This window comes from Herpailurus yagouaroundi, unplaced genomic scaffold (assembly GCF_014898765.1).
Source record: "Herpailurus yagouaroundi ecotype Mexico unplaced genomic scaffold, PumYag 569, whole genome shotgun sequence".
In the NCBI taxonomy this organism is placed as follows: domain Eukaryota; kingdom Metazoa; phylum Chordata; class Mammalia; order Carnivora; family Felidae; genus Herpailurus; species Herpailurus yagouaroundi.
The window spans coordinates 3475889-3501314 of NW_024412786.1; the positions used below are offsets into that span (position 1 = coordinate 3475889).

At 46.4% G+C, this 25426-nt stretch overlaps 2 protein-coding genes across 6 annotated transcripts; both read left to right on the forward strand.

Moving 5' to 3' along the window:
• The first annotated feature begins 391 nt into the window (after nt 1-391).
• RBM14 (RNA binding motif protein 14) lies at nt 392-16522 on the forward strand. 4 transcript variants are annotated; one of them, XM_040465814.1, is made up of 3 exons: nt 392-836; nt 6361-7825; nt 8601-9479. In XM_040465814.1, the coding sequence occupies exons 1-3, from the start codon at nt 500-502 to the stop codon at nt 8806-8808; spliced, it is 2010 nt and encodes a 669-aa protein (XP_040321748.1). In that variant the 5' UTR covers nt 392-499; the 3' UTR covers nt 8809-9479. The 4 variants fall into 4 exon arrangements, with proteins under 4 accessions (XP_040321748.1, XP_040321751.1, XP_040321752.1 ...); XM_040465817.1 differs by having other exon boundaries at nt 6361-6471; nt 8601-8743; XM_040465816.1 differs by lacking the exon at nt 392-836 and adding an exon at nt 984-1345.
• On the forward strand, nt 16498-24162 carry RBM4 (RNA binding motif protein 4). 2 transcript variants are annotated; one of them, XM_040465819.1, is made up of 4 exons: nt 16498-16604; nt 17580-18002; nt 21191-21884; nt 23725-24162. In XM_040465819.1, exons 2-3 carry the CDS (start codon nt 17591-17593, stop codon nt 21874-21876), a joined length of 1098 nt encoding a protein of 365 aa, XP_040321753.1. In that variant the 5' UTR covers nt 16498-16604; nt 17580-17590; the 3' UTR covers nt 21877-21884; nt 23725-24162. The 2 variants fall into 2 exon arrangements, with proteins under 2 accessions (XP_040321753.1, XP_040321754.1); XM_040465820.1 differs by lacking the exon at nt 21191-21884.
• Nucleotides 24163-25426: the final 1264 nt, after the last annotated feature.

Sequence of the window (25426 nt, forward strand, 5' to 3'; positions counted from 1 at the left end):
TGGACAAGCTCGTTGCCACCTCCAGGCGCGGGTTTGGCCTAGGCAGTCAGAATGGGAGGAGCTCTGACTTCCGGCTGAACAAAGTTTTTCCTTGGGTCCGCCGATCCCTGCCCCACCCGGGCCAGAGGCCGTCTCACCGAGTAGGCCTCTAGGCCGCCGACGTTCCCCGCGCGCATTCCCCCTTCTCCAACCCTTCTTTTCCCCCTCCCCCCGGCAGTGGCGGTTGGTCGCGCGCCGCCGTCCCTTTCCCGCCCCCTCGGCTAACAAGCGGGCTCCAGACCCTCTGGGATTGGCTGCGCCTGAGCGCATCTTCTTTAAGCTTCTCTGATTGGCTGCGGGTCGCGCGGGATGCGGGCCCCGATTGGCTTGGTCAGAGCGCCTGCGCGGCGGGGTTCTCGGTCGCCAGCCATTCCTGGGGAGGACTGCCGGCCGGTCGGACGTCTTGCCTGTCGCTGGAGGAGAGGTCCCGGCTCCCCGGGAAGGCGGCTGCGGCGGCAAAATGAAGATATTCGTGGGAAACGTCGATGGGGCAGATACAACGCCAGAGGAGCTAGCAGCCCTCTTCGCGCCCTACGGCACGGTCATGAGCTGCGCCGTCATGAAACAGTTCGCCTTCGTGCACATGCGCGAGAATGCAGGCGCGCTGCGCGCCATCGAGGCCCTGCACGGCCACGAGCTGCGGCCTGGGCGCGCGCTCGTGGTGGAGATGTCGCGCCCACGGCCTCTTAACACTTGGAAGATTTTCGTGGGCAATGTGTCGGCTGCGTGCACGAGCCAGGAATTGCGCAGCCTCTTCGAGCGCCGCGGACGCGTCATCGAGTGTGACGTGGTGAAAGGTAACGCGGAGGCGAGCGGGGGCGGGGGCGCGGGCGCGGGCGCGGGCGCGCTCTGGGCACTCTGCTTGTTAGCCACGCCCCTTTCCCGGGGGTCGGTCACCGCGCGGTTGGGGAGGGTGGGGAAGTCGCGGGAGCGAGGCCGGAGGTGTTGGGGGCGCGATGGGTAGAGCCACCCTCCTTCCCTGCGGTCCAGGCACCATTCTCCAGATAGGAGGAAGTGGCTCTGGGTGGGTTCGGCGGCCACTGTGAGCCGAGCTACGGGGCCGGGGACGCGCCTGAGAGACTTGCGAGTATACCGGGGGCGCGCCTTCTACTGGTCTCCTGGGCCTGGCACCGAGCGGAAATTGGGAAGTGACGGGCACAAGCCGGATCATGGAGCGGGGAAGATTTCGCCACTTCCCCACTTCCTCTCCAGACGTCGGTCAGAGCAAGGGAAGAGGGAAAAGGTGGGGGCTGACGCCCCAAGGCCACCCTCGTGTTCCCTGCCGATGAATGCTCCCGAGCGGAAGGTAACGGGGCCCTTGGACGTTTCTCGGGCTGGGATTTTTTAGCATTGTGTGGCATGGGTCTACTCATGGGTATATAGTTACTCGTGGGTACAGGAGGGACCCCTTCCGAACCACTTTGGCCTTTCAACATTGTTAGGTGGGTTAGGCGTGGCAACGCTGTATTCCAAGTCCCTCAAACTTGGGTTTGTTTTTTTTTTTTTTCCCTTGGGATCGATTTTATATGTATATATCTATATCTATATATCTATATCTAGATATTTATATCCCACTATAGATACAGATATATATAAACTGAAAACCCCGACCTTTTGAATGGGGAAGGAGGCTTGTTTTATGAAGGCCTCTTCTCTTTAGCCTTTACTTGCAAGCCCATGCCCTCAGGGCAGTGTTCTTTTATAACTTGGTGATTTTGCAAGGGGGCATATACTCTGTGGCTGAGGGGGACTTGGAGAGGGGTGTGTGAGAGGTCTTCGTTAAACATTGGCTAAACAAATTTACTTGTTCATCGGCTTTGCTGGAGTAGTCTAATTCTTAGGGCAGATCCCCAGTTTGCCTTTTCTTTGAGGAAAATGTATCACTGTAATCTAGGTCTGGCTTCCTTTTTGGGACCCAGTTGACTTTTTTTGTAGTCTAGGTTCCTATCCTGTAAGTTCTTTTTATTTTATGTTGGCAAGGTTTGGTGGGATCGTCCTTGTGTATGTGGCCAGTCTCTGTTCCTCTTGTGAACAGATCAGAATTAACTTTGCCCTGCCATCTTCAAGGATGCAACCTGGGGGAGTATCTGATGCCCTACTCCTGGTGTTGAATTCATACCTACCCATACTCTGAAAAGTTTTGGGGATAGGAACTAAATGGGTGCAGGTGCCTTTTTCCACCAAGACACTTCATTTGCTGTCCTAATAAGGCATATTTTGGGGGCCATTCCTTGTCCTTTCTGCAGCTGGGGAAGCGTAAAGGGTTGTAGTCTCCACTACTAAGAGCAGTTCTTGTTCTGCATTAATACTGCATTCTATTTTCCTCAACTCAGGTTATGCCAGTCCACGACTCCGGAATCGGGCTTTCCTGCTGGGTGCTCTTAAGGCAGGCTGTATGGTGCATTGATTTTTGCTTTGTTTAAAGAGTAGGAAGGACTCCAGATTGGGCATCTGGCCAGGAAACCAGTGGGGGTACATGACTCCTGATGACAGTTCTGTGTTTAATTGACCTACCACATTTCTTTTGCGGTTCTTAGGCAAGGTGGCTACTAGATTGGGAGTCTAGAAACTAACATCTGAGGGGGACAGTCTCCATGGAACTCATTGGTCAAGAAACTTGCTTTCAGGTGGTAGAGGAAACTGAAAATTTGCCTGGATTCGCTCTGGACTGATAGCAAGTGACAGTGGCGGGGAGGGTGAAGTGTATAACTGCATGTGGTTTGTAGAACTCTTGGCTGACTCCGAGTGAAAGTTTTGTCTATTTTGTTCTTTTGTAAACACCCAGAAATGTGTTAAACTTCCTCAGTAGTGGTTGGTTGTTATTTGTGGTTATCCTGGTAAGTAACAGAGCTTCTGCTATACTTTGATGTGAGAGACTTTGGGAAAGATTTGACTGTCTTGTCCTCCACTGATGCTTTTCTATTTCTCTGGGGTGAAAGAAAGTGTGGCTTTTAAGTTGGGAATGTAGCAGAAGAGACTGGCTCTGGCTCTATAAAAACGCATTTCTTGGGTTGGGAATGGGCATTCGATGATCGAGTCCTCTGGTGTTGGCTGTCAGGTCTTTGAAAAGCACAGAAGCTAAAGGTTGCATAAGACAACCAGTTCTATTTCATTTCATAGGGGAAAAACATAGTTGCTTGGTTACCCCTGAAGCTTCTATGTGATTTGATTTATGAAGCAAAAATCTCCGTGGCAACAGTGGATTGTAACCACTCTCCACGGCTATTGGGTGTTCAAAGATGAAGTATGAGAGTTGCTGACAGCTTTAGGAACCATTTAGGCTTCAGGGGAGGTGTGAAAGGCAGAAGAGGAAACTGTTTCCTCTTTTTTTTTTTTTTTTTCTTGGTGGGTGGCCATTTTTTCCTCCTATACACAAATCTGTAGGGTAAAGTTAGAGGTTTTTAATTTTTCTCAGGATAGGAAAACTCCTTTTACTGCCCAAATCAAGAGATGGATGCTTAATTGACTGAGACACTGAGGCGCCACTCTGGATTCTCTTAACTTTGGTTCTAGAGGAATTGCGATGCCACCAGACCAATAAGTGATCTCTGTAAAACATTGCTTGCTCTAGTGCCTTTAAATGCAGTGGATTTCCTTCACAGGTTACTGTTTCTTAAACTAGCTTTCCAGGCAGAGTTCTCTAGGTTTCTGGTTTTTCATCGTCCTAGGAGTAATTGGATTCCTGGGCATCTTTGATAGGGTTAGGTGTTGATTTTGGCTTCTGGCTGTAACAGGGTTAACCCTGATACAATTGAGTCAGCTGGATCACTAAGTCACACTTCTCTTTAATGTCAGGATTAGGAACATTTTGATGTAAATTGGTTATAATTGTATTTGAGGGCTTTTAAAAAAATCAGTTTCTAGAACTCCTCTGGGTGGTAAATTGAAATTGTACATGTGAAATCTCAGTTTTCAAATTTCAACTTGGTTGGTTTCTTAATAAAACCTGGCTAAGGTAGGGAGTAGACAGTGGGATGTCCTGTTGCTCTTGTAAACCCTTTGAAGTTGTTGTTGTTTTTGTTGGGTGTTTTTTTTCCCCTAGTTTGTTCCGGTTTCAGGAATTTGTAGATAGTTTAGCCAGGACTATAATATCATTCATTAATAGTCTCTTACACTGCCTGGAGGGTTTTTTTCCATTTCTCTTAATCTGCCTACAAGCTCCCACTTTTTGTTTGTCCTTGCATTCTCTGGAGGGTCAGCTCAGTCTCTGCTTTTAAAGACATCACTGACCACCAGTAGCTATTTTTAACTCCCTCTACCCAAAGTGGAGATGAGAGATCATAAGACAGTTCTAGTACTCTGTGGCTAGGCTGAAAGGAACACTTTTGCCTTAATTGGCAGGTAAGGAATCAGGTTCTAACCATGGGGGTGTGAGGACTGAGAGTTGTGATAGTTGATTTTGTTTTTTAATCCTCTCTGGCAGGTTCCAAGTTTGCATGTATAAATGGTATGGTAGCTTTTGTTTTTTATTATTAGAGATAAAAGATAATATTCTGTAGGGAGTGACGCCTATGGTTATTCCTAGGCCTGAATAATCGTCATAATTCTTCGTTATCATATAGCTATTTATATTTTACAAGGTGCTTTTATCTTCTTATTTGAATCTCCTAACTTGGAGGTGGGTAGGACAGATTTGCTAACTCAGCGATATCTGGATCTATAATTGAGGCTTTTAAGTGCCTAACCAAGGATTCCTTTTGCATACCATACTTCTGATTTATGCCTTGTTGATTATTTTTTCATTTCTATGAGAAGCAGGTTGGTAGCATTGCCTCACAAGAAGAAAAATGACTTGCTTTCTGGGAGCAGCCAGAGAGGGCATCCCAGTATGAATCTAGAAATTACGATGCTTGTTTAGAGGTAGTTTAAAAGGATTTGTTATCTGCAGGAATGGAACCTGGTGATTTCATCTAGGTAGTTTTTCATTTCCTAAATTGATGTGAGATGGTATCTTGGTACTTGGTACTTAAGTAGCCATGGATCCAGATGGGTTTAAGTGCATGGCCTTATTTGCCATGAGCATGGTCTTGTCATTGTTTTTCAGATCTTGCTTGTACCATTGTGATATGTGATTTTGGACATGAATAAGAATTTCTTCCCACTCCCCTTTCTAAAATTTTCTCCTGTGTGGTAGATGAGTAGGACTTTGAGATCAACATCCTATCTTACGCTTATATTCCACCACAGTTCATTCAAATCCTGAATGAGGACTTCAGGGGTAACCTATTTAGGAGAGCCTGCAAGCTGCACTTACTGCAGTTTCTCACCTTGAAGCTTAAGAAACAAGATCTTTCCTGTAAACTGTCTGTTCTGTGAACAGGAGCCCAAGGGGGTAAGGTATACGTCTGTACTTTGAAGAGGAACCAGCAGAGGATATAACGTAGCCTGGGGGATAGAGGCTTGGGCCTGATCTCAGCCAAGAGGCTCGGTTTCCATTCCCACGCCTCATTGGCTTACATGAGTTCCAGCTTCTCCTTTTGTAAGTTTGAATTTCTTGTTGTGTTAATATGGTCTTGCTTTATATATTGACGTCTCAGGGATAGACTGGTGTAGTGAAAGGGCAAGGAAGAGCTGGGATTCTGTTCCTGGCTTCAAGACATTTTGATTTAGAGCAAGCCGTACAAATTCTCTGAGCACATTTGTCCACCTGTAAGATGGAGATAATGATGCTTTGCTCTGCGTACCTCACAGGATTGTTGTGAGGCCCAAATGAAGGCCTATGCATGGAAGTACTTTGAGAACAGAAGTACTCTGAAAAAAAAAAAAAAAAAAAAAGGAGAGATCACATTGGAGAACGTTAATGAACTGTGCACTGCACTCTAATTTTCTTGATTTAGTTGGACCCTGGGCTGAGATATGGGTCATGCCAAGACATAAGTGGTCATTTCCAGTATTTCAGAGTTAAGCTTCAAAGGTGAGCAATAGTGTTTGGTGACCTTAGGTTAGAGAATGCTAAATAATTGAGTGATCCAGGAACCCTTTCTGTGTTTTGTCTGGTGGTTTATTTACACTCATGAGAGCTGTGAAGATTTTTATCCTGTGTTGCTGTTCATCTTTGCTCTTCTCTCACCAGAGAGTTGAGTTGAGTGATGTGGCGGGGGAAATGGGAGAATAGGGAGAACACGTAGGGAAAGGTGACCACTTGAGACAGAAGCTTTGTTATGTGGGAACCATGTTTTATGACCTACTCCTGGAGAGGAGGGTTTGGAGGCCTGGAGGTAGCTGGCAACAGCTGGGTGCTGTTGTGTGTCCAGTTTGGGACCCATCAGGTAGCATGCCCTGCCCCCCTAATCGCTAACCCTCTGTCTGCTGCTTTATCAGACTACGCGTTTGTTCACATGGAGAAGGAAGCAGATGCCAAAGCCGCCATCGCGCAGCTCAACGGCAAAGAAGTGAAGGGCAAGCGCATCAACGTGGAACTCTCAACCAAGGGTCAGAAGAAGGGGCCCGGCCTGGCTATCCAGTCTGGGGACAAGACCAAGAAACCAGGGGCTGGGGATACGGCATTCCCTGGAACTGGTGGCTTCTCTGCCACCTTCGACTACCAGCAGGCTTTTGGCAACAGCACTGGTGGCTTTGATGGGCAAGCCCGTCAGCCCACACCACCCTTCTTTGGTCGCGACCGCAGCCCCCTGCGCCGTTCACCTCCCCGAGCCTCCTATGTGGCTCCTCTGACGGCCCAGCCAGCCACCTACCGGGCCCAGCCCTCAGTGTCGTTGGGAGCTGCCTACAGGGCCCAGCCATCTGCCTCTTTGGGTGTCGGCTATCGGACTCAGCCCATGACAGCCCAGGCAGCCTCTTACCGCGCTCAGCCCTCTGTCTCCCTTGGGGCCCCATACAGGGGCCAGCTGGCTAGTCCTAGCTCCCAGTCTGCTGCAGCTTCCTCGCTTGGCCCATATGGTGGAGCTCAGCCCTCGGCCTCAGCCCTCTCCTCCTATGGGGGTCAGCCAGCTGCGGCTTCCTCGCTCAACTCCTATGGGGCTCAGGGTTCCTCCCTTGCCTCCTATGGTAACCAGCCATCCTCTTATGGCGCGCAGGCTGCCTCCTCCTATGGGGTTCGTGCGGCTGCCTCCTCTTACAACACCCAGGGAGCAGCTTCCTCCCTAGGCTCCTATGGGGCCCAGGCAGCCTCCTATGGAGCCCAGTCTGCAGCCTCCTCACTTGCTTATGGGGCCCAGGCAGCTTCTTACAATGCCCAGCCCTCGGCCTCTTACAATGCCCAGTCTGCCCCGTATGCTGCACAGCAGGCTGCTTCCTACTCTTCCCAGCCGGCTGCCTATGTGGCACAGCCAGCTACAGCTGCTGCCTATGCCAGCCAACCAGCTGCCTATGCTGCACAAGCCACTACCCCAATGGCTGGCTCCTATGGGGCCCAGCCGGTTGTTCAGACCCAGCTGAATAGTTATGGGGCTCAAGCATCAATGGGCCTGTCAGGCTCCTATGGGGCTCAGTCAGCTGCTGCGGCCACTGGCTCCTATGGTGCTGCAGCTGCCTATGGGGCCCAGCCTTCTGCCACCCTGGCAGCTCCGTACCGCGCTCAGTCGTCAGCCTCATTGGCTGCTTCCTATGCTGCCCAGCAGCATCCCCAGGCTGCTGCCTCCTACCGTGGCCAGCCGGGCAATGCCTACGATGGGGCAGGTCAGCCGTCTGCAGCCTACCTGTCCATGTCCCAGGGGGCCGTTGCCAACGCCAACAGCACCCCGCCGCCCTATGAGCGTACCCGTCTCTCCCCACCCCGGGCCAGCTACGACGATCCCTACAAAAAGGCTGTCGCCATGTCGAAAAGGTACTGTATGCCCCCCCGCCTCTGCCCCCAGCTGGGGCTTAGGGCAAGGGGCTGAGGTTGGCATGGGAGGGAAACTGGAGCCATTGGCCCCTCCTTTGGTCTTCTCTCATCTACTCCCATGGGATGTCCAAAGGCCGAGGGGGGTGATGTCTGTAAACTTTTTTGATCACCAGGGTTCAGGTGGAGCATTAGTGCTCAGCCTGGGGTGGTACCAGCTAGTCAGGCTGGGAAAAGTGTCACCTCTCTAGGCTACCCCAAGTGCCATTGGAGCTACTGCCTGCAAGATTGTGGCCCATAGCCTTTCCCACCGTCTCAAGGATCCTTAAGCCTGTTATGTGGTTGTCCTGGCTTTGGTAGGGTGGGTTTGAAATAGTCCCTTTGGCACTCACTGGCTGAAGGCAAGGTGTATGAGGTGCGTCCACTCTTTGGGAAGTTGGGGACCTTGCTTTCGTCCGCCGTTCTGTTGATAAACAACCAAGGTCTTTCTGTGTAGGGCCCAGGGTGGGGATAATTTGTTTGTGGTTTGGGAATGTAGACCAAAATCTACCTTGGCCAGTTGAGAAGGGAGGGCTTCAGTGGTGGGCTTGGTTTCCCACTGGTTGAACCAGGCTTGATTTCTTGCCCTGGATAGGGTGATGAGCCTTCGGACAAAATCTTGTTTGTTGGAGACCAATCTGATCACACCCTCCCTATCCCCATTGGCATCTCCCCCATGCCCACCTGGAGCCCTCCCCTCAATTGTCTCATTCACCAACTGTCTTCTTCTCTCGACTAGGTATGGTTCCGACCGGCGTTTAGCCGAGCTCTCTGATTACCGCCGTTTATCAGAGTCGCAGCTTTCGTTCCGCCGCTCGCCGACAAAGTCCTCGCTGGATTACCGTCGCCTGCCCGATGCCCATTCCGATTACGCACGCTATTCGGGCTCCTATAATGATTACCTGCGGGCAGCTCAGATGCACTCTGGCTACCAGCGCCGCATGTAGGGCCATCCTGGCATGGGGCACCACAGGGAGGGAAGGAGAGGAGAGGTCGGGTAGGGTGCAGGCCCAGGTTATAACCACTGGCCCATACCTCTCCCGTTTGCGGTTTTTCATCCCCTCTACCCTGTGGGCCTTCCCCAGGAGATGATCCTTTTGAGTGTTCGGCAGTAACCTACTTTGTTCCTTCGCCTCAGCAGCAAATCTTGCTACTGGCTCTAGATCTGCGGTTTCCCCTCTCCCCTGCCTCCCATCTCCCCAGGATGGGAATTTCTTTTATGTTTTTATTTTTTCCTGGCTCCCTTTTATTTTTGTGCGCGATATTTAAGGTCGTCTGGATGGGGAAGCAACCTGCAACTGAGGTCGGCGGCGCCTTTTTCTTTTTAGATGTGAGGGAGGCCAGGAAAAGGTTAGCTTAACCATTTCCTGTGCGCCAGTGTGCCAGCAGTCCAGGGGGCCCTGACTTTGTCCCACTATAGACTGTGTTGAGACTGAGTTCCTGTCGGGACGGTCGGTATATGTCCAAATCCCTACTGACCCCCTGATGTTCTAGCTGATGCTGAGTGGCACAGTCCCACATCCCCATCTCCCCAAGTAGGTGGTGTTAGAAAACCTTAATTTTTTTTCCCTTTTGTATGGACTACAAATAAAACTTGGGGCAATTTGCAGTTTGGAAACCTGGTTGTCATTGTCTTGATTGCACTCAGTTTCAGAGAAGCCAGTTTGACATCCAGGAAGACATGACAGCTAAAGGAAAGGCAGCTGGAGAATCCAGGGCAGATGAGGAAAGGGGTTTGAATGTGGGAACTAGTGATTTCCCTGCTGCCCAGAGGGATTTAGGTCATCGTCGTCCCGTTAGTCTGCCATCTTTAGGACTGGAGAGTCCAGACCAAGTTGCTCGGACTTCCTCAGCCCTTAAGTTGAATTAACCACACCAAGTGCAGTAAGTTTATTTGCCCATTTCCCCCTGATTTATCTCCAATTCGGAAACAACCTGTGCTCCAAGCAGGATGGTTCTGGGGTATGGCTTCTCAAGTGAGAAGTGGGGAAATGGACTGCTTTGGTGCTTATAAGGCTAGTGGATCCTTCAGGCAGTGGGCTTGAGTGAGTGCTGGAGCTGGGACCCGGAAAGGAGCCAGTAGTGGGGTAAGGGTGGTGTCTGTCTGGTTCTTCCCTGTGGTTGGAGAGAGGAGGAGCAGGGACGATTGGAAGCAGGTATGGGGGATATGGCCATAAACCTGGTATTTCGCCTGTTGAACATCACCATGGAGTGTCCTTCCTGCGTCCTGCCAACTTCTGCCATCAGTTCCCTGAGACTTCCCCCGTCTCCATTTGTTAGGGTTTCCAGATGTTTTCTTCCTGGATTTATATTTGAAGGTGTCCTCACAGACTGGAAAGGGGGGTGAGGTACAAGCATAACCCAAGTAGGGATGCTGGGATAGAGTGAGAAATTGAAGATTCTTTCTGTACTTTTATTCTGGGACTGGGGTTGAGAGGACCTGGGCAAAAAAAAAAAAAAAAAAAAAAAAAAAAGTTCCAGCCAGGGACAAAATGGAGGCTTGGGTTCACCAATAAATGAGTGAACAGAAGACTGGTTGGGTAGGAACCTACTGCTGTTCCTTTGTGAAAGGGGGCTTTAGAGATTTGATTTGGGAGCCTTTTGGGGCAAGGTGGTTTTGGGGAATTGTGTGTGTCAATCAAGTGGAGTTCAGGTGGGTTCTTTTCTGCCTTTCACTGGTTCCTTGGGAACTTGCCTTGTGACAGAGGAGTTTGCCCCAAGTGTTCCCTTCCCTCTGCCCAGTGGGCAAAACATATGATCTTTATAAGAATGAGCTCTTGTGGATGCTAACTGGGGTAATCTTTGGGGGTGGGGTACTGGGGCCATAGCTCTTTCCTTGCTCTTTCTGCTCACTGCTTTACCTCCAGGTGCTTTGCTGCTCCTTTTCATTTCTTTGAAGGACTGGGAGGGGGGAGTCATAGGTTTCTTGTCACTTCTGCAGGGAGGGTGGGGTGATCTGAGGACCAAGCTAACAAACTTAGCTCTGGTTATTACTCTGGAAAGTAGAGGGGTTGGTTGATTACAGGGCTGTGATTGTGGCCTGTGCATTTGTAATATTTCTTTGTCATATGCTTTCTGTTTTCCTTTCTCCAGTGTGAGGGTTCTGCCACTATTCCAATCCTATGGTTCCTGTGAAAAACAGCTTAATGTGCTCTTGGGGCCAGTGTTGATGTTCTTTATTGCAGCCCAAGTTCTTCAGAGTGATGTGGCCTAGATGATCACTCTTAACTGCCTAACATCTTTAGGTCCTGATGCCTTTGCTGCCTCAGCCCTCAAGGTTTTCGTTGTTCAAGCAGAAGAGGTTACAAAGCTAAATCATTTGTCATTCTCTTCTTTCTTGCAGATTGTTTTAAAATTTCCTTCTTTCTCTTTTATTTAAATTATGCCACCTGTGTTAATCCTGTAGCCCACTCTTCATACTTTGCTTTTTGTGGATTTCTGAGTTCTTGGGTCCTATAACTTGGAGATGGTTGGGTTGAATGAATGGGAGGACATACATTTAATGGGTGTTTTGGGATAAGAGGGTGGGGAATATGGACTCCCAGGTTTTGCACTCCTGCATCTATCACCTCTACAACTTGACCTTCATTGGAGAAGTTAAAGATGATTTATTCCTGGAATGAGACCACATAGAGGCTTCTAGCCTTGTCAGCCTATTCTCTTCTGAGGTTTGGACCTTGTTTCACATTCTGTCTGGGGTAGGCCTGGGACCCCATCCCTTCTAGTGGAGGTAATGGAAGTATCCTTCAGTGGTCACCCTCTGGGTAGGCTGCTTTTCTAGTCCTGCCCATCAGTTAAGCTTGGCCAAAGTCTGTGTATAGACTGGTGGTTCTCCAGTCATTTTGTCCTATCAAGCCAAGTAAGCTGACCTTAATAGGGGATGACTTGGGTTATAGTGAAAATAATTTCCTAGATTTATGGACTGGTATGATATGTAATCAAAGTTTGGGTAATAGAGAAGATAAGATGTAAAGCAAGTGAAAAATTTATATTCACCTAAATTATAGTTACCTTTAGATCATGAAGGGTAGAATCAAGTTTTCTGGGGGCGGGGGGTAGTTCTTAAAATTACTTCAAACATAGTGTAAATCATTTGAAATATTGTGTCTGTAGTGCCAGAAATACAGTATTAAGTAGCTGAGCCCTTGGGCTGACCTTGAATTTATAATGTGGGGAGGCAGGACCTACCTCATTGAACTAGTTACGGTTAATAAGCAATGCTAGGGTAGTGGAAGATAAGGGGCAGTTCCACTAGTTAAAATGTTCTGGAGATGGGATTTGTTTGAATGGAAAATTGACTTGGCACAGAATGACTAGGGGGGTTGGCTTTAAAATCAGGTTTCCTGAGTCTGAATTGTGTTTCTGTCACTTAGTTGTGTAATCTTGGGCCTGTCAGGAACTCTGTCTTAGGTTTTTCATCTATAAAATGGAGATTTTATAGATGAAAACATTTATCGAACACTTGCTAAGCACTGATAAAGTGCTTTTCATACAGTAACTTCATTTAATCTTCATTGCAACCCAAATGCCATTATTTCTAAACCTGTTTTTTAAATGGAGAAATTAAGGCTGTACATCAAGTAATTTTTCTTTAAATATTCTTTTTTGGGAGAGCACAAGTTGGGGAGGGACAGAGAGAGGGGGAAAGAGGATGGGAAGCGGGCTCTGTGCCAACGGGCTGACAGCAGCGTGCCCAATGTGGGACTCAAACTCATGAACTGGGAGATAGTGACCTGAGCTGAAATTGGACGCTCAACCACTGAACCCCCCAGGTGCCCCTTAAGAAACTTTTCGTAAGATCATATGGTTAGAAAGTAGTAGATCAAGGAATTGAGTCATTTTGAATTGAACTGTCTGTCTAGGACTTTGCTCGTAATCTTTATAATGCCATGGAAGGATCAAATGAGAACATGTGACAAGTGTGGGGCCTCATGTATAGTCACTGCTTATTAAATGCTAGCCGTCTCATAGACCCGAATTAGGACATTCTGGGGAGATTGGGGTGGCCTGGTGGAGCTGTCACACAGCTGAGCAAAGGACTGTGGATGTAGGTGTGAGTGCAGTACATAAGAACAACAGTGAAGCAGTGGATTTTTTAAATGAGTGCTACCTAGGAGCGAAGTAGGCCATGGATCACACCGGTTTTTGTCATGTCCAGTCTCAGGCAACACTGTTCAGTGTCCTGGGATCATATTCTCCTTGGGTATGGAAAAGAAAGGTTAGGGGTAGGGAACCTGCAAAGACATTAAGGGGAGGCTAAGAGTGTAGCTGCCAGTGGGATTGGAGGCTTAGGAAGTTTGCTTGACTGGCTTAGTCAAGGAAGGCCAGTCTGAATATTCCTGGAGAATACTGGGTTTTAATTTGAACTTTTATTAAACCAGTACTCATTTCTGGAGAGGAGCCAGTAATTAACATGTATAAATTACACATACTCACCCCAAAAGGTATGAAAGGTAATAGCTTGTTTGTTCACATTTGAATGTTTTTCACAGATATCTGTGTTTCCCCCCTAAGTTTGGATTTGTCCCTCATTTCCTTTTCAAGAGCCCAGGCTCCAAGCACTTTTGTCTTTTCAAAATCTGCAGTCAGAATGTATATTTATGCTTGGTTATGACAGATACCTGCTTTCTAGATGACTTTTTGAAGAAGTCAGTTTACCTTTGAGGTGCTTGGTAACCTGATCAGCAAATTAAGAATCAACAAGATGGTATTTACAGTGTCCTGGACAAAGTGCTTTAAAAAAATTTTTTTTTTAAAGTATATTTATTTTTGAGAGAGAATGAGAGTGTGGAAGGGGCAAGAGGGGGAGAGAGAAAATCCGAAGAACCCCACCCACCATGAGATCATGAACTGAGCCAAAGCCAAGAGTCAGATGCTTAACCTTAGACTGAGCCACCCAGGTGCCCCTGGACAAGGTGCTTTTAAAATACTGCATTCAATCCTATTTTGCATACTTGGGGTGGTAGAAGATTTGGACCAGATGTCTTTAATTTATAAACCTTAAGGGTTGAATATTAAGCTCCTTTAGTACTCAGTAAAATAGAGTTGGATAGGTGAACATCAGTGTGGAGACAGTCGAACCACAAATGTCTTCCTGCCTAAAGCTTCATTTTGCAGCATTTGTCAAACTGGTAATCCTGGTGATGAAAAGCTGTAGCATAGGTTACCCCCTGGCTTTTGGGCACCTGGTTTTTCTGTTTGAGGGAGACTGGAAAGTATACTAGGTGATATGAATCAAGTGCTTGTTTTTAGAACTAAGTGTCCATGATCTTAAGCTGATATTGACTGAAAATCTCGCTATTTCTCCTTTTGGTTTCCAAGAAGTTAACTCCTGCATTCACCCATGTGTTAACTTAGTCAACAAATAATTGGGTGCCTACCATGTTTCAGGTGCATTTCTAACACTGAGGATAGAGTAAGGAAGAAGAAAAGGTCCCTGCCCTCGAACAAATTATTTGATGGGAGGTAGGAGGTAGGAGAAAGAAATGGAATGAACAAATAGGATTTCAAATGATGGTAAGTATTTGGAAAAATAACATGAAATCATGGGATGGAGTTCCAAGGGTAGGCTTTTGGAGTAGGAGGATGTCTAGATGGGGTGGCCACTGAAGCACCTGGAGAAAGAACATTCCAGTCTGAATGAACTTGGAACAAAAAGGCCAGTGGGGTGGAGCATAGTATGTATGGGTGGGGTGGGAGTGGGGTGAGGCGAGTGGGGGTTGTTAAAGAGATTAGGAGATTCTGGCAAGAACCAGATCAGGTAGGGTAAGTGAAATTTTTCCAGTGCAGTGTATTTTAAGAAGAGGGGGATGATTTAATGTGCTTTATACAGTTGGATGAGCTTGCAAAATGAAACAAATATAAGTCCACCTTAAAGGCTTTTCAGAAGGTAAATCAAGTAATGAGATTGGGCTGGGGTGGGGGGGCGGCGGTACTGTGATCTGCAAACTGGCATGGATTGTGATCCTGAGATTTATATTCCCAGTCCTTTCTGCGTTGGACCTGGAGAGATTCCTAGTTTTATAGAGCGAGTTGATCTCATCTTCTTTGGTATTTTGGAAGAAAGTTTATCTCCAGGGCTGTTGGGACACACAGAATTTGGAAGATCAAACTGAAAGGACCGGAGAGGATTTCTATACCAGATGAGTTTCCCTGCAGATTGAATGGTGAACCCCACATGATGCCGGCCCCCTCAAAAGGGCACACACATGCAGCTGACTAACATAGAATTGATTTTCTTCGTCACTGATTATATTGCCTTTACTCAGATTCCGTATGTAAGAATCCACAATGAAAATGGACCAAGATTAGTGTCGACCACATCTGTAAATGTATTATTTTGATGTTTTTAGGTCCTTTGCTCTTCCCACTCTAGAGTAAGTTCTTGACCGGTTTTCCAGCATTTGGTTCCTGAGTCATGTCAGGTTTTTAAACCCATTTCCATAACTTCAACTCCTTTCTCTTTCTGCCCTCCCTCCCCCTTTGGGGCTGCTGTGGACGGTCGTGTGTTATGTCATCTCCACTCATGATCCCCTTCCTCATAGAGAATTCATTGCTTTTATCATGTTCTTTTCATCCAGCACCTTCCCCACTTCCCTCAAAAGCTGCCTTGCAAAGGGTCATTGCTTGCTCAGTGAGGATGGAATTCTGTGAAGAAGCCAAAGGATGAGAAAAAATGTGATGAGGGAGGCCAGACGCTCTGGAGAATGCTGTTTTGATTGTATTTTGTTTATAGCTTCATGTGATTAGGCTCTTCCCTCTAAGGTCGGTTCTAGGAGTTTAAACCTACAGCTCTGGCCCATGGCACCCAATAAAATAAAACAAAAAACTTCGCTGCTCCAGTTTTTTCTCAGGGTGGGGTGGGGGTGTTTTCAGTCTACGTGGTCACACAGAAACCGTTTCTTCATCTTGGACCCACTTCGGGAGGCTGGTTCCTTGAGGGAACTTGTCTCCTCAGTGCCTCCAAGTAACGCAGCCTCCAACCGGGCTCACTTGGGACCGTTATAACCTAATTGAAGCCGCGCCCATTAACCGTTTCCAGAGTTCCTTTCACCACCCATGACAGTAGTTTTGATCTGGGGGGAGCTCCGGGACTCCGACGGCTACGGTGTGGATTCTTGGGCAAAGGAGGAGGTTGGTTCTTCCGGTGGGGACGCATCGTTATTTTTCTTACCTGGCATTTGGGTCTGCGTAAGCTATCGTTCGTAGCATCCTGGCTGCGAAGGGGTGGTGGCTGGGAGTTTAGAGGGAAAAATTTGGAGAAGGCAAAATGGAGCGGGGGATATTGTCAAGATGTGCACGTGTTGATGGCGAAACATTTCGGAAGCTTCACAAAATTGGCGCCACGAAGCTAAAGACCGCCACACCGGAGCCTTAGCTCGCTCCGCCTAATGGCGGGTCGCACCCGGGCGAAGCCCACGTTTGTAGTTCCTCCCTCACGCCGGCCTCTTACCCAATCAGTGACTTCGGCTTCGCGAGATAGGCGCTCATTGGCATTCGCGTAAAAGCTCAGGGGTTACTGACGTTTCCACCTCTTCCCGGCCTCTCAGGTAATTGGCGTTGGTGGTAACCAATCAGGAAGAGGAACCACGGGAACGCCTGCCTTTAACTTTACCGAGCAGCCAATCCGGTGGTAGGCTCACCTCCCCTTCTACCCAGAGTCACTGCTGCGGCCGTCGCCATTTTAGCGTTTTGTCAGAAGCGTCTGCGCCGCGAGGAAGAGCCACTGCTGGTTTCCGTGCGGGTGAGAGACTCCGAGCCCCTTCGTTGCGTCTCTTTTCTCTCTTAAATTTCTTATCTCACTCCTTTGGGCTTCAGGGGTATCCTAGTGGGGTCACGGCCTCCGCACCCGTCTCTGAGAGCCGACCTCGGTGCTGGGCATTGCGCGGTAAGCCTGAAGCAGCCCTTCCCCCACGACCTCCCCCGAGAATACCTTCCTTTATCCCCACATTGCCCTCTACCCGACTTGGCTCGGTTTCCTGCTCTGAGGTTTCTATAGAGATTACCGCGCTCCTTTAGACTTAGAAAAATTGAAACCTGTTTCGAGAATTTTTTAGGCCATGAGACATTGTTGTCTGACTGATGAGTCTGAAGCCCCTTTCTCTGGCCACGCATTTCCCCATCCCGCAGGAGCTCGTAGGACAGCACCCCGACAGAGGCGTTCCCCACTCCTGCACTTCCTGTAGTCTCCTCATGCCTTGCTCTCCGGCTCAGGTCTCCCGTTCACTGCTTCCAAAGGAAACCCTAAAATGAAGCTATTATAAGGCCCACTTTTCCGGAAATGGTGGCTACTTACTCCGTTGCGGGAGGAAGAGCTGATTCACAATTTCAGTAGTCAGTCCAGGCAGCCTGCAGTTAGACCTTTCGTTTTCTGACCTCCTGGTGGATAGAAAAGCCCAGTATCCCCAGCGCTGTATGTATGCTCTCACTTTCATTTCCATTTTCGTTAGAAGCTATCCAACTCTTATCAAACCCTTTGTCTACTAAGGAGTTTTCTGTTACATTTTCTCATCATTCTAGGGTTCTACACCCGGTATTGTGGCAGGCCTCCTTATTTCCACTTTTCCTTTGATTGTTGTGTGGAGGTAGGAGTGTGAGAGAGGAGAACTGCAAATATTTGCTAGAGTGAAAGGAGGTGACCGGGGTTTTTTGTTTGTTTTTGTTTTAACTGATGTGAGCCTAAGGTCTTTTGTTAGAAATTTTGTTTCTTCTTACACAGGCTGTGTCGAGATGGTGAAGCTGTTTATTGGTAACCTGCCCCGGGAGGCCACAGAGCAGGAGATCCGCTCACTCTTCGAGCAGTATGGGAAGGTGCTGGAATGTGACATCATTAAGAACTACGGCTTTGTGCACATAGAGGACAAGACGGCGGCCGAGGATGCCATACGCAACCTGCACCACTACAAGCTGCATGGGGTGAACATCAATGTGGAAGCCAGCAAGAATAAGAGCAAAACCTCCACCAAGTTGCATGTGGGCAACATCAGTCCCACCTGTACCAACAAAGAGCTTCGGGCCAAGTTTGAGGAGTATGGTCCAGTCATCGAATGTGACATCGTGAAAGATTATGCCTTCGTGCACATGGAGCGGGCAGAGGATGCAGTGGAGGCCATCAGGGGCCTTGACAACACAGAGTTTCAAGGTGAACCACCCTGTTTGGGAAGAGGGCTGAACACAGCCTGTGTGCAGAAAATAGGTTGGATAAGTAAGGGGAGGGGTTTGGGGGTACACATAGAGCTGTTGGTTGGCTGATGGTGAATCATTGCGGGTGATATACTTAAAATGGAGAATGCATGGGAATTCGAGGCTTTAACTTAGACCAGTCCCTTTGGGAAAACACCCGTGGCTTTAGTTTGGAACTCTTAAGGCTTTTATGTCTATTAGTGCAGAAGTCTTTTCCTTTGATTTTCCTACTTATCTTTTTTTCCTTCCCTTTTTCTTGATAGTAGAGCACATTTTAGTGGTTCACTCTGAATTTATTGCCTCAGCCCAGTATCAGCATGATGCCTTATTTTACATATGAGGAACCTGACAAACCCAAAAGCGTCTTAACACTTTTGGGGAGCAGAATCCCTGGTAAGCTCCCCCACCTCATCCCAACTCCTAACTTCCCAGCAAAGGTAATTAGTTATTAAATAACTAGTGTTGAGGTAACTAGTGTTTTTAAAGGGCTATCGCTCTTGTTCCTTTTCAGTTATGCTTGTACCAAGAGGTTCTGTTTTGAGGATGAGGTCACTCCAGAATAAAAGTCTGATTTCAGGAGTTGCTGAGGAGGGGATATTGGGGTTTGGGGGCAATAATGGCAATGTCTTTTCACTGTTTGAGGGTGGACTCAACATCCTTGGTGAGTAGATCCCTTAGATGAGTGTTATCTTAGAGCCTTGACTAGATTGTTAGTGTACCTAGAGGGCAGTATGAGTGATGGTATGGATTGTTGCTTTATTTGGAAAGTTTTATCTTTTCTTAGTTTGAGTTCTGAGCTCCTGTGGCAAGAGTGGCAATCAGGAAGGGTGAGTGTGGTAACCATGGTGAGTTGCTAATTTTTCTTCCATCCCACCATCCCCTTGTGTCCCCCGTAGCAAAAAAGCTTTTTCCCTTTGATTGTAACTATTTCCAAATTACGGGGTAGTCCTATAATTCCTTGCTACATTTTTAAACTGTATTCCAATCTTTTTAGCCCAAACAAGGTAGTTACTGCTTCCTTTTCTGAGTACTCTCTTGTTAAGTCATTGCTCCTGTTTTGTGTGTTTATTTCCCTTAGATTGGACCTTTCTTAGAGCTGGAGGTCCAGTCGTTCTCCCAACTTAACAGTGCACTGTGTCGTGGGTATTGCTGTGCATTATTAAAGAAAAGTGTCACTAGTCTCTCAGGTCTAGTTTGTTTTTCTTTTTTAATTGGTAAGTTGAGAATTAACTTGCTGCCAACAACTTAATTGGGAGCAAAGGCTGCTTTTGTGGAGGGTTTGTGGTATAATACCTAATTTTTGGACCCTCTTCTCCCCTTCAATCCAGTCATAGAGTGGGTGGTAGCTTCTGATTGTAGCAGGTACATGTGTAGCAGGAGACCAGTGTGTACTGACTCAGGACAACCTGTCCTTATGCATAACTCTGGAGTATGAACTGTAGGCTCTGTGGTGCTATTTCTGCTTATTTATATTTTCATTACTTAGTATTAGTTATTCTCCTTAGTATTGTCTAGTAGAGTTCTATGTGTATATGGAGCAACGGAATTTATTAAGATGGTTTTTCAGTTTCTCAGTGTTGGGTGTATTCTCTATTGTTTGCCCATTTTAAAGATCTCTATTGTAGATATTTTTAAAGGTTTAGTTTCTTTTCCTGGTTTTGGAATTGACGCATCCTTAGATCAGGGCATTAGTTAACGACCTTAATGTCATGAATGTGCTTGTTTAGTTCCTTGGTTGCACCTGTTTTCTCTGGTTTTGTTAGGTGCCAAGGTGGCCCCGAGGGCAAATAACCAGAGGGACATAGTGAGCACTTTAAAGCATTTCAGTACTTAATTGTGTATCTAAGCTTCTAATTTGCAGTCTGTCTACACTTAGATGTAATGTTTACAACAGGATTTTTTGGGGGTAGTTTGATCCTTCCACCTCCCTTTTCCTTCTGTAGCTTCCCAGGGTTTTAATTTTGCATGTGAAATTCTCTATTTACCGATTCTGTAATGTTGTATGAGTAGATGATCTATCTGTTGACTCTCCTCTGCTTGTAACCATTCACTTTATCATATGCATGTTTTGGTATACTAGCCAATTGCATTGGAAGTTTTTCCTGGAATTTTGCTTACCAATAAATTGGTAGATCATGTTAGGTCAAAGCTGTTCCTGCGAAAAGATTTAAACCTTAAGTTTCTTCAGAAAAGTGTCTTTTGTTAAGTTTTCAGAAGTAATATTTTTTTTATTTCTAGAATATAAATTGTAATATTCAGCAAAAAGTAGTATTTAGTGTGTGTTCTTACCATCTTTCAGATCCCTAGTTTAAGGAGAAAAAGTACTTTAGTCTTGTTAATGAATTGATCCACTAATACTACTGGTTATTCTCCCCATTTTTCTCATCTCCCTCCCCTTTTTCTTCCATGTTTTTCATAATCTTTTTAAAAATTTAGGCATTTTGTGAATTGCCTGTCCTATTTCCTTAGACCTTATCAGGAAGTCCCTAAAGTTGTCAGATTGTAAAGAATCATTGTTAGAATGAATATCAGGACCAACAATTTAAAGGACTCTGTTAAAGGGGAAGGCAGTCCTTCAGTGCATATGATTGTCCCTTTTCCCCCAATTCACGAGTGATTTTCCCACAAATCTTGAAACTTGCTTATCACATTCAGTCATGGATCAGGTCTGGGTTATATTCTCTATCAGTGGTAACTTTCAGGTCTTATTCTCTTTGATTTTTGGAGTGGGGAACTGGCCTTTGTAGTGTCCTGCTTAATGAAATCAGTCTTGATGGTGAAGATTGGAAATGTGAGAATCTTGTGGAGCACTCATACAGTTTCTTTTGTCATTGGGCTATTGTTCAGGGTAGTTTTTGTCTAGTTACTTGGCAAAGGATGAGGTGCTTATTATTTGGCCCAAGCTTTAAACTAGTGTTAGAGCTGAAACATTTCTTCATCTTACTGATCTTTGTCTTTAAACAGGTCATTGTATTGAATTTATGTAGTGGACTTTTTTTTTTTTTTAACTTAAAAAAAAAATCTTTTGGCAAGGAATCCTGCATTAGTGTTGTCTAAGTAAAGCCATTGCTATGACCAGTGTCTGGGGTAGGGGCGGGGGCTATGACTAAGAGTGATAGCAACCCTTCTTGCGTCTGTTTCTTCAAGGCAAACGAATGCACGTGCAGTTGTCCACCAGCCGGCTTAGGACTGCGCCCGGGATGGGAGACCAGAGCGGCTGCTATCGGTGCGGGAAAGAGGGGCACTGGTCCAAAGAGTGTCCGATAGATCGTTCTGGCCGAGTGGCAGACTTTACCGAGCAATATAATGAGCAATATGGAGCAGTGCGTACACCTTACACCATGAGCTATGGGGATTCATTGTATTACAACAACGCGTACGGAGCGCTCGATGCCTACTACAAGCGCTGCCGTGCTGCCCGGTCCTATGAGGCAGTGGCAGCTGCAGCTGCCTCTGCCTATAATTACGCAGAGCAGACCCTGTCCCAGCTGCCACAAGTCCAGAACACAGCCATGGCCAGTCACCTCACCTCCACCTCTCTCGATCCCTACGATAGACACCTGTTGCCGACCTCAGGAGCTGCTGCTGCTACAGCTGCTGCTGCTGCAGCAGCCGCTGCTGCTGTTACTGCAGCTTCCACTTCATATTACGGGCGGGATCGGAGCCCCCTGCGTCGCGCTACAGCCCCAGTCCCCACTGTTGGAGAGGGCTACGGTTACGGGCATGAGAGTGAGTTGTCCCAAGCTTCGGCGGCCGCGCGGAATTCCTTGTACGACATGGCCCGGTATGAGCGGGAGCAGTATGCGGATCGGGCGCGGTATTCAGCTTTTTAAAGCTTGAGGTGAGAGCGGTGGGTGTCCCCTGTTCTGGTTTTGCCATCCCTCCTGCAGCCTACAGGCTCCAGTTAGGCTGCCCTGCTTGCTTGCTTTTGCGGGGTTAGGGTAAGGTTACTACTAGCATGGCAGAGACTAGGGGAAGTCCTTAATTACTTAACTTTTTGAAATATATAAACATCCTTAGCCCTCATGGCTACTTTTCCAGGGCTCCTAGTATTGGGAGTCAATCTGATGCTATTTGTGCCTGGAAAAATGAAGAATGGTGTGATGAATGTTGGATCACACCTATGTGCTGTAATTGAACTGAACCTGGGACCCATTTATTCAGAATGAGGTGTGCTGTTTCTCAGAGCCTTTGTTGAATTCCTAGGTGTGTGACATTATTAAGGTTTGTAAGTTTCCTGTTCTGCTTTGTGCTATGTGAAAGGTCTGATATGACCTAGAGTAATATAAAATCCATAACTAGTTAACTAGTCATCACTGCTCAGGTCCCTGTTACTGTGAAGACTATCCAGGTGGCATCATCTTAATCTTGAAGCAGCGTTTTCTGACATTCCTGAACAGTTCACTCCCTATGAGCTTTATAGAAAAAACTTCTTTGATGGTAAGTTGGGGCAGAGAGAAGAAAAGGTATCTTTTAGTTTATAAAGCTTTCAATAAGGAGTCTGAGGCATAGACTCAAATCCAACTTCTCCACTCAGCTCAGATTTATTCCCTGAATAGAGTGCCCACCCTATTGCTCTATCTTTGAATCTGTCCTATAAAAGAACCTGTTTACTCTGTGCAATTTTTTTTTTTAAACTGTCCCACAGAGTTCTGGTGGACATCCTTTCTGCTTCTTCAAGGTATATGGTGATATAAATATGAATCAACACCAGGGTTGGGAGCTTTGCCTTAAGCAAATTACTCCCTTCATCTTCCCACTAGTTATGGGCATTTAATACTCTTGAACCAGCTCTACCTTGAGTCCTCTGGCTTTTCCTATACTATACATTTTGAGCCTCATGATCCATTTGGCTCTACTTGAGTATATTCTTTGTGATACTTGCCAGCTTTGGGCTCTAGGTGTTTTGAGATTGCTGTTGTATTAAATGATGATTCTCAGATACCCTTTGTTTTGGGGGAACCCCCAGTTCTCATTGTGTCCCAGACATTACCATTGATCTGTAATTTTGTAGTGTCAGGGTGAGTGATATTCTGTCATCTTTTAGTTAAGGCAGAAGGTATGTGACTTGCCAGAGACTATTGGATAGGAAATCACTGGTAGGGCTGGAAAAGAAACGTGAATGACTTGATATGTAGATTACATATGCCCTCTACTACATTCTTTAGTTTCTTCCCTAGGCAGAGTTGGATGCCCTCAGGTCTTAAAGATTATTCAGTTGATGCTACTTTGACTACACCTTGAATGATTTTTAACTTGGACCTTGGTGCTAAACCCAGATTCAAACATACTTTTGACTTTTACCCCAGAGAGCTAATTGGAACCTTTTTTTTTTTTTTTTTCCTGCCCTCCAGTGACAATTTGGGACATGGAATTACCTTTTCTGAGGAATGCTGATGTTAACATCAAGAGAAATGAATTATCTTTGCCTACACTCATCAAAGAATATTTGCTGTTTAATTTAGAGAAGGACCTCAGTCTGGGATTGCTTGACCTTCCCAGTTTCTCTCTGGCCTTTAAGCTCATTTACTTTTAGAGATTATTGTGATACTGGGGATGGGTACAAGTAAACTTAAAAGGAGTGTCAAGTTACCAGACTTTGTAAAGATGTTTTTTGAAGTTTTAAGTAGGAAGCCCTTTTGAGCTTTGCTGTAAAGCCCCTGTATTGTGCTCTCTTGCAGGTGGGATGTGTGTGGGCTGAAATTCCGAGCTGCGGTTGTGCATGAGAATACACCCTTCGTGGTACCCCATCTCCGGGACGTTCTCGGCTCTGTACGTTCAGTCCCTCAGGAACCGTGGACCTTAATTTACCTTGCTAAATTCAGACCACCTCTTCCTTTCCTCTTTCCTGCCCATTTTCCTGTTCTTCCTGTTCTTCAATACTTCTGTAGTTTCCCATTTATGTTCTGTTCTCCCAGCAGGCCTCATTGCGTGCAGAAACTGTGGTGGGGGGTGTGCTGTCTCCCTGCCTCCTGCTTCCGGTGGGTGTTGGACTTGGGAATGACCTTGGTGAGAGTGTCACTGCTCCTGAGTCTTTTTGGCCCAAAGGCTTGTGGCGGGTAGACACATAGAGTTGGATCACTTTTTTTTTCCAGTGAAATAAATGGTTTTTCAACTTAGGGCATGTGTGCTTTGAGAGCGTTCTTGCTTGGGCTTGTGTCTGGGTTCTTTATTTGTCCCTGGAAGAGAAGGGGTGGGTATAAAGTTTGACATTTCAGCCCTGGGTGAACATCACTGCAGTTACTTTTTTTAATTGTACATAGGTCTTAAAGGTGCCAAAGGAAGAACCCAGGCAGGTAGCTTTATTCCAGTGAAGACTTCCTTCCACTAGTCCACCTTTGTAATGAAACCAACCACTTGGTCGTGGTTTCAAGATGTCAGTCTTTCCTTGCTTGAGAAATAAGTCCTCACCCACCTCTTAATACCATTTCAACCACTTAGTCAATACATCTAGTTTGATTTATTTCCAAGATAGAATTCTAGGAAAAGGAAGTATTTGAGGGAATAGGAGATGAGCTTTCAGTTTTCGTGCCATATGGAAAAACAAAGTTGTGGCTCTGTCAGCATTCTGCTGCTACCCTAGGCCAGTAAGTAACACTTTCTGATGCCTCTCACCATCTATTTTTATAGTTGTGCTAAAATCCAAAGAGTGCCCTGAATGGTCCCACTAGCACCTTGTTACTTGTACTTACAGCCTTTCAAATGATTGGCACAGAAACAGAACCCAGCAGCGAGCTTTAGATTGTTCAATAATGAGCATGGGGTGAGTGCAAAGAAGAACCACTGCCTCTTCCACGGTTCAACAGATGGTCTTCCAGACTGTGTTTTTTTTGTTTGTTTTTTTTTTGTCTGTACCTTGGTTCCAGTTTTAACATACATAGTAGGCCTGGATGTAGGATATTTTCTAGAATCATTCACTCAACAAATAGAACCTACCATATGCCTTTTGGAAAGGTGGGTTGTGGTGATGGGAGATCAGAAAAAGGATCTGGTCTTTAGTTGGGTGATTTCTCAGATTTTTCTGCTTAAGCTTGTACAATACTGGTTCTAATTGGTAGTTGGCCAAAATGGAAATAATTGTAGGGATACAACTTGTAACTACTAAATGTTTGCTCTGTGTGAAACCCCGTGATTGGTCTTTTATGCGTTACTCCATTTAATCCAGTTACCATTTTTCTGTCAATTAAAATATTTTATTTCTCTCTTATCCTCAAAACATAATTGCTAGTGATTAAGATAGCAGTTCCTAGAAAACTATTGGTCGAGTTAAGGGGATTAGGGATGGGAAGAGTTACTAGCTCCTACAGATGAGAAGTGGTCAATAACAAGATTATGAGTAAAGTCTAAGTACTTTTGTCTTGCATTTGTCTTTGTTAATCTTTG

Coding starts and splice junctions, on each gene's coding strand:
- RBM14 (XM_040465814.1), top strand. CDS start 500: ATGAAGATATTCGTGGGAAACGTCGATGGGGCAGATACAACGCCAGAG. Junction 837..6,360: donor CGAGTGTGACGTGGTGAAAG/GTAACGCGGAGG, acceptor CTGCTTTATCAG/ACTACGCGTTTGTTCACATG. Junction 7,826..8,600: donor GCTGTCGCCATGTCGAAAAG/GTACTGTATGCC, acceptor TCTCTCGACTAG/GTATGGTTCCGACCGGCGTT.
- RBM4 (XM_040465819.1), top strand. CDS start 17,591: ATGGTGAAGCTGTTTATTGGTAACCTGCCCCGGGAGGCCACAGAGCAG. Junction 18,003..21,190: donor TGACAACACAGAGTTTCAAG/GTGAACCACCCT, acceptor TGTTTCTTCAAG/GCAAACGAATGCACGTGCAG.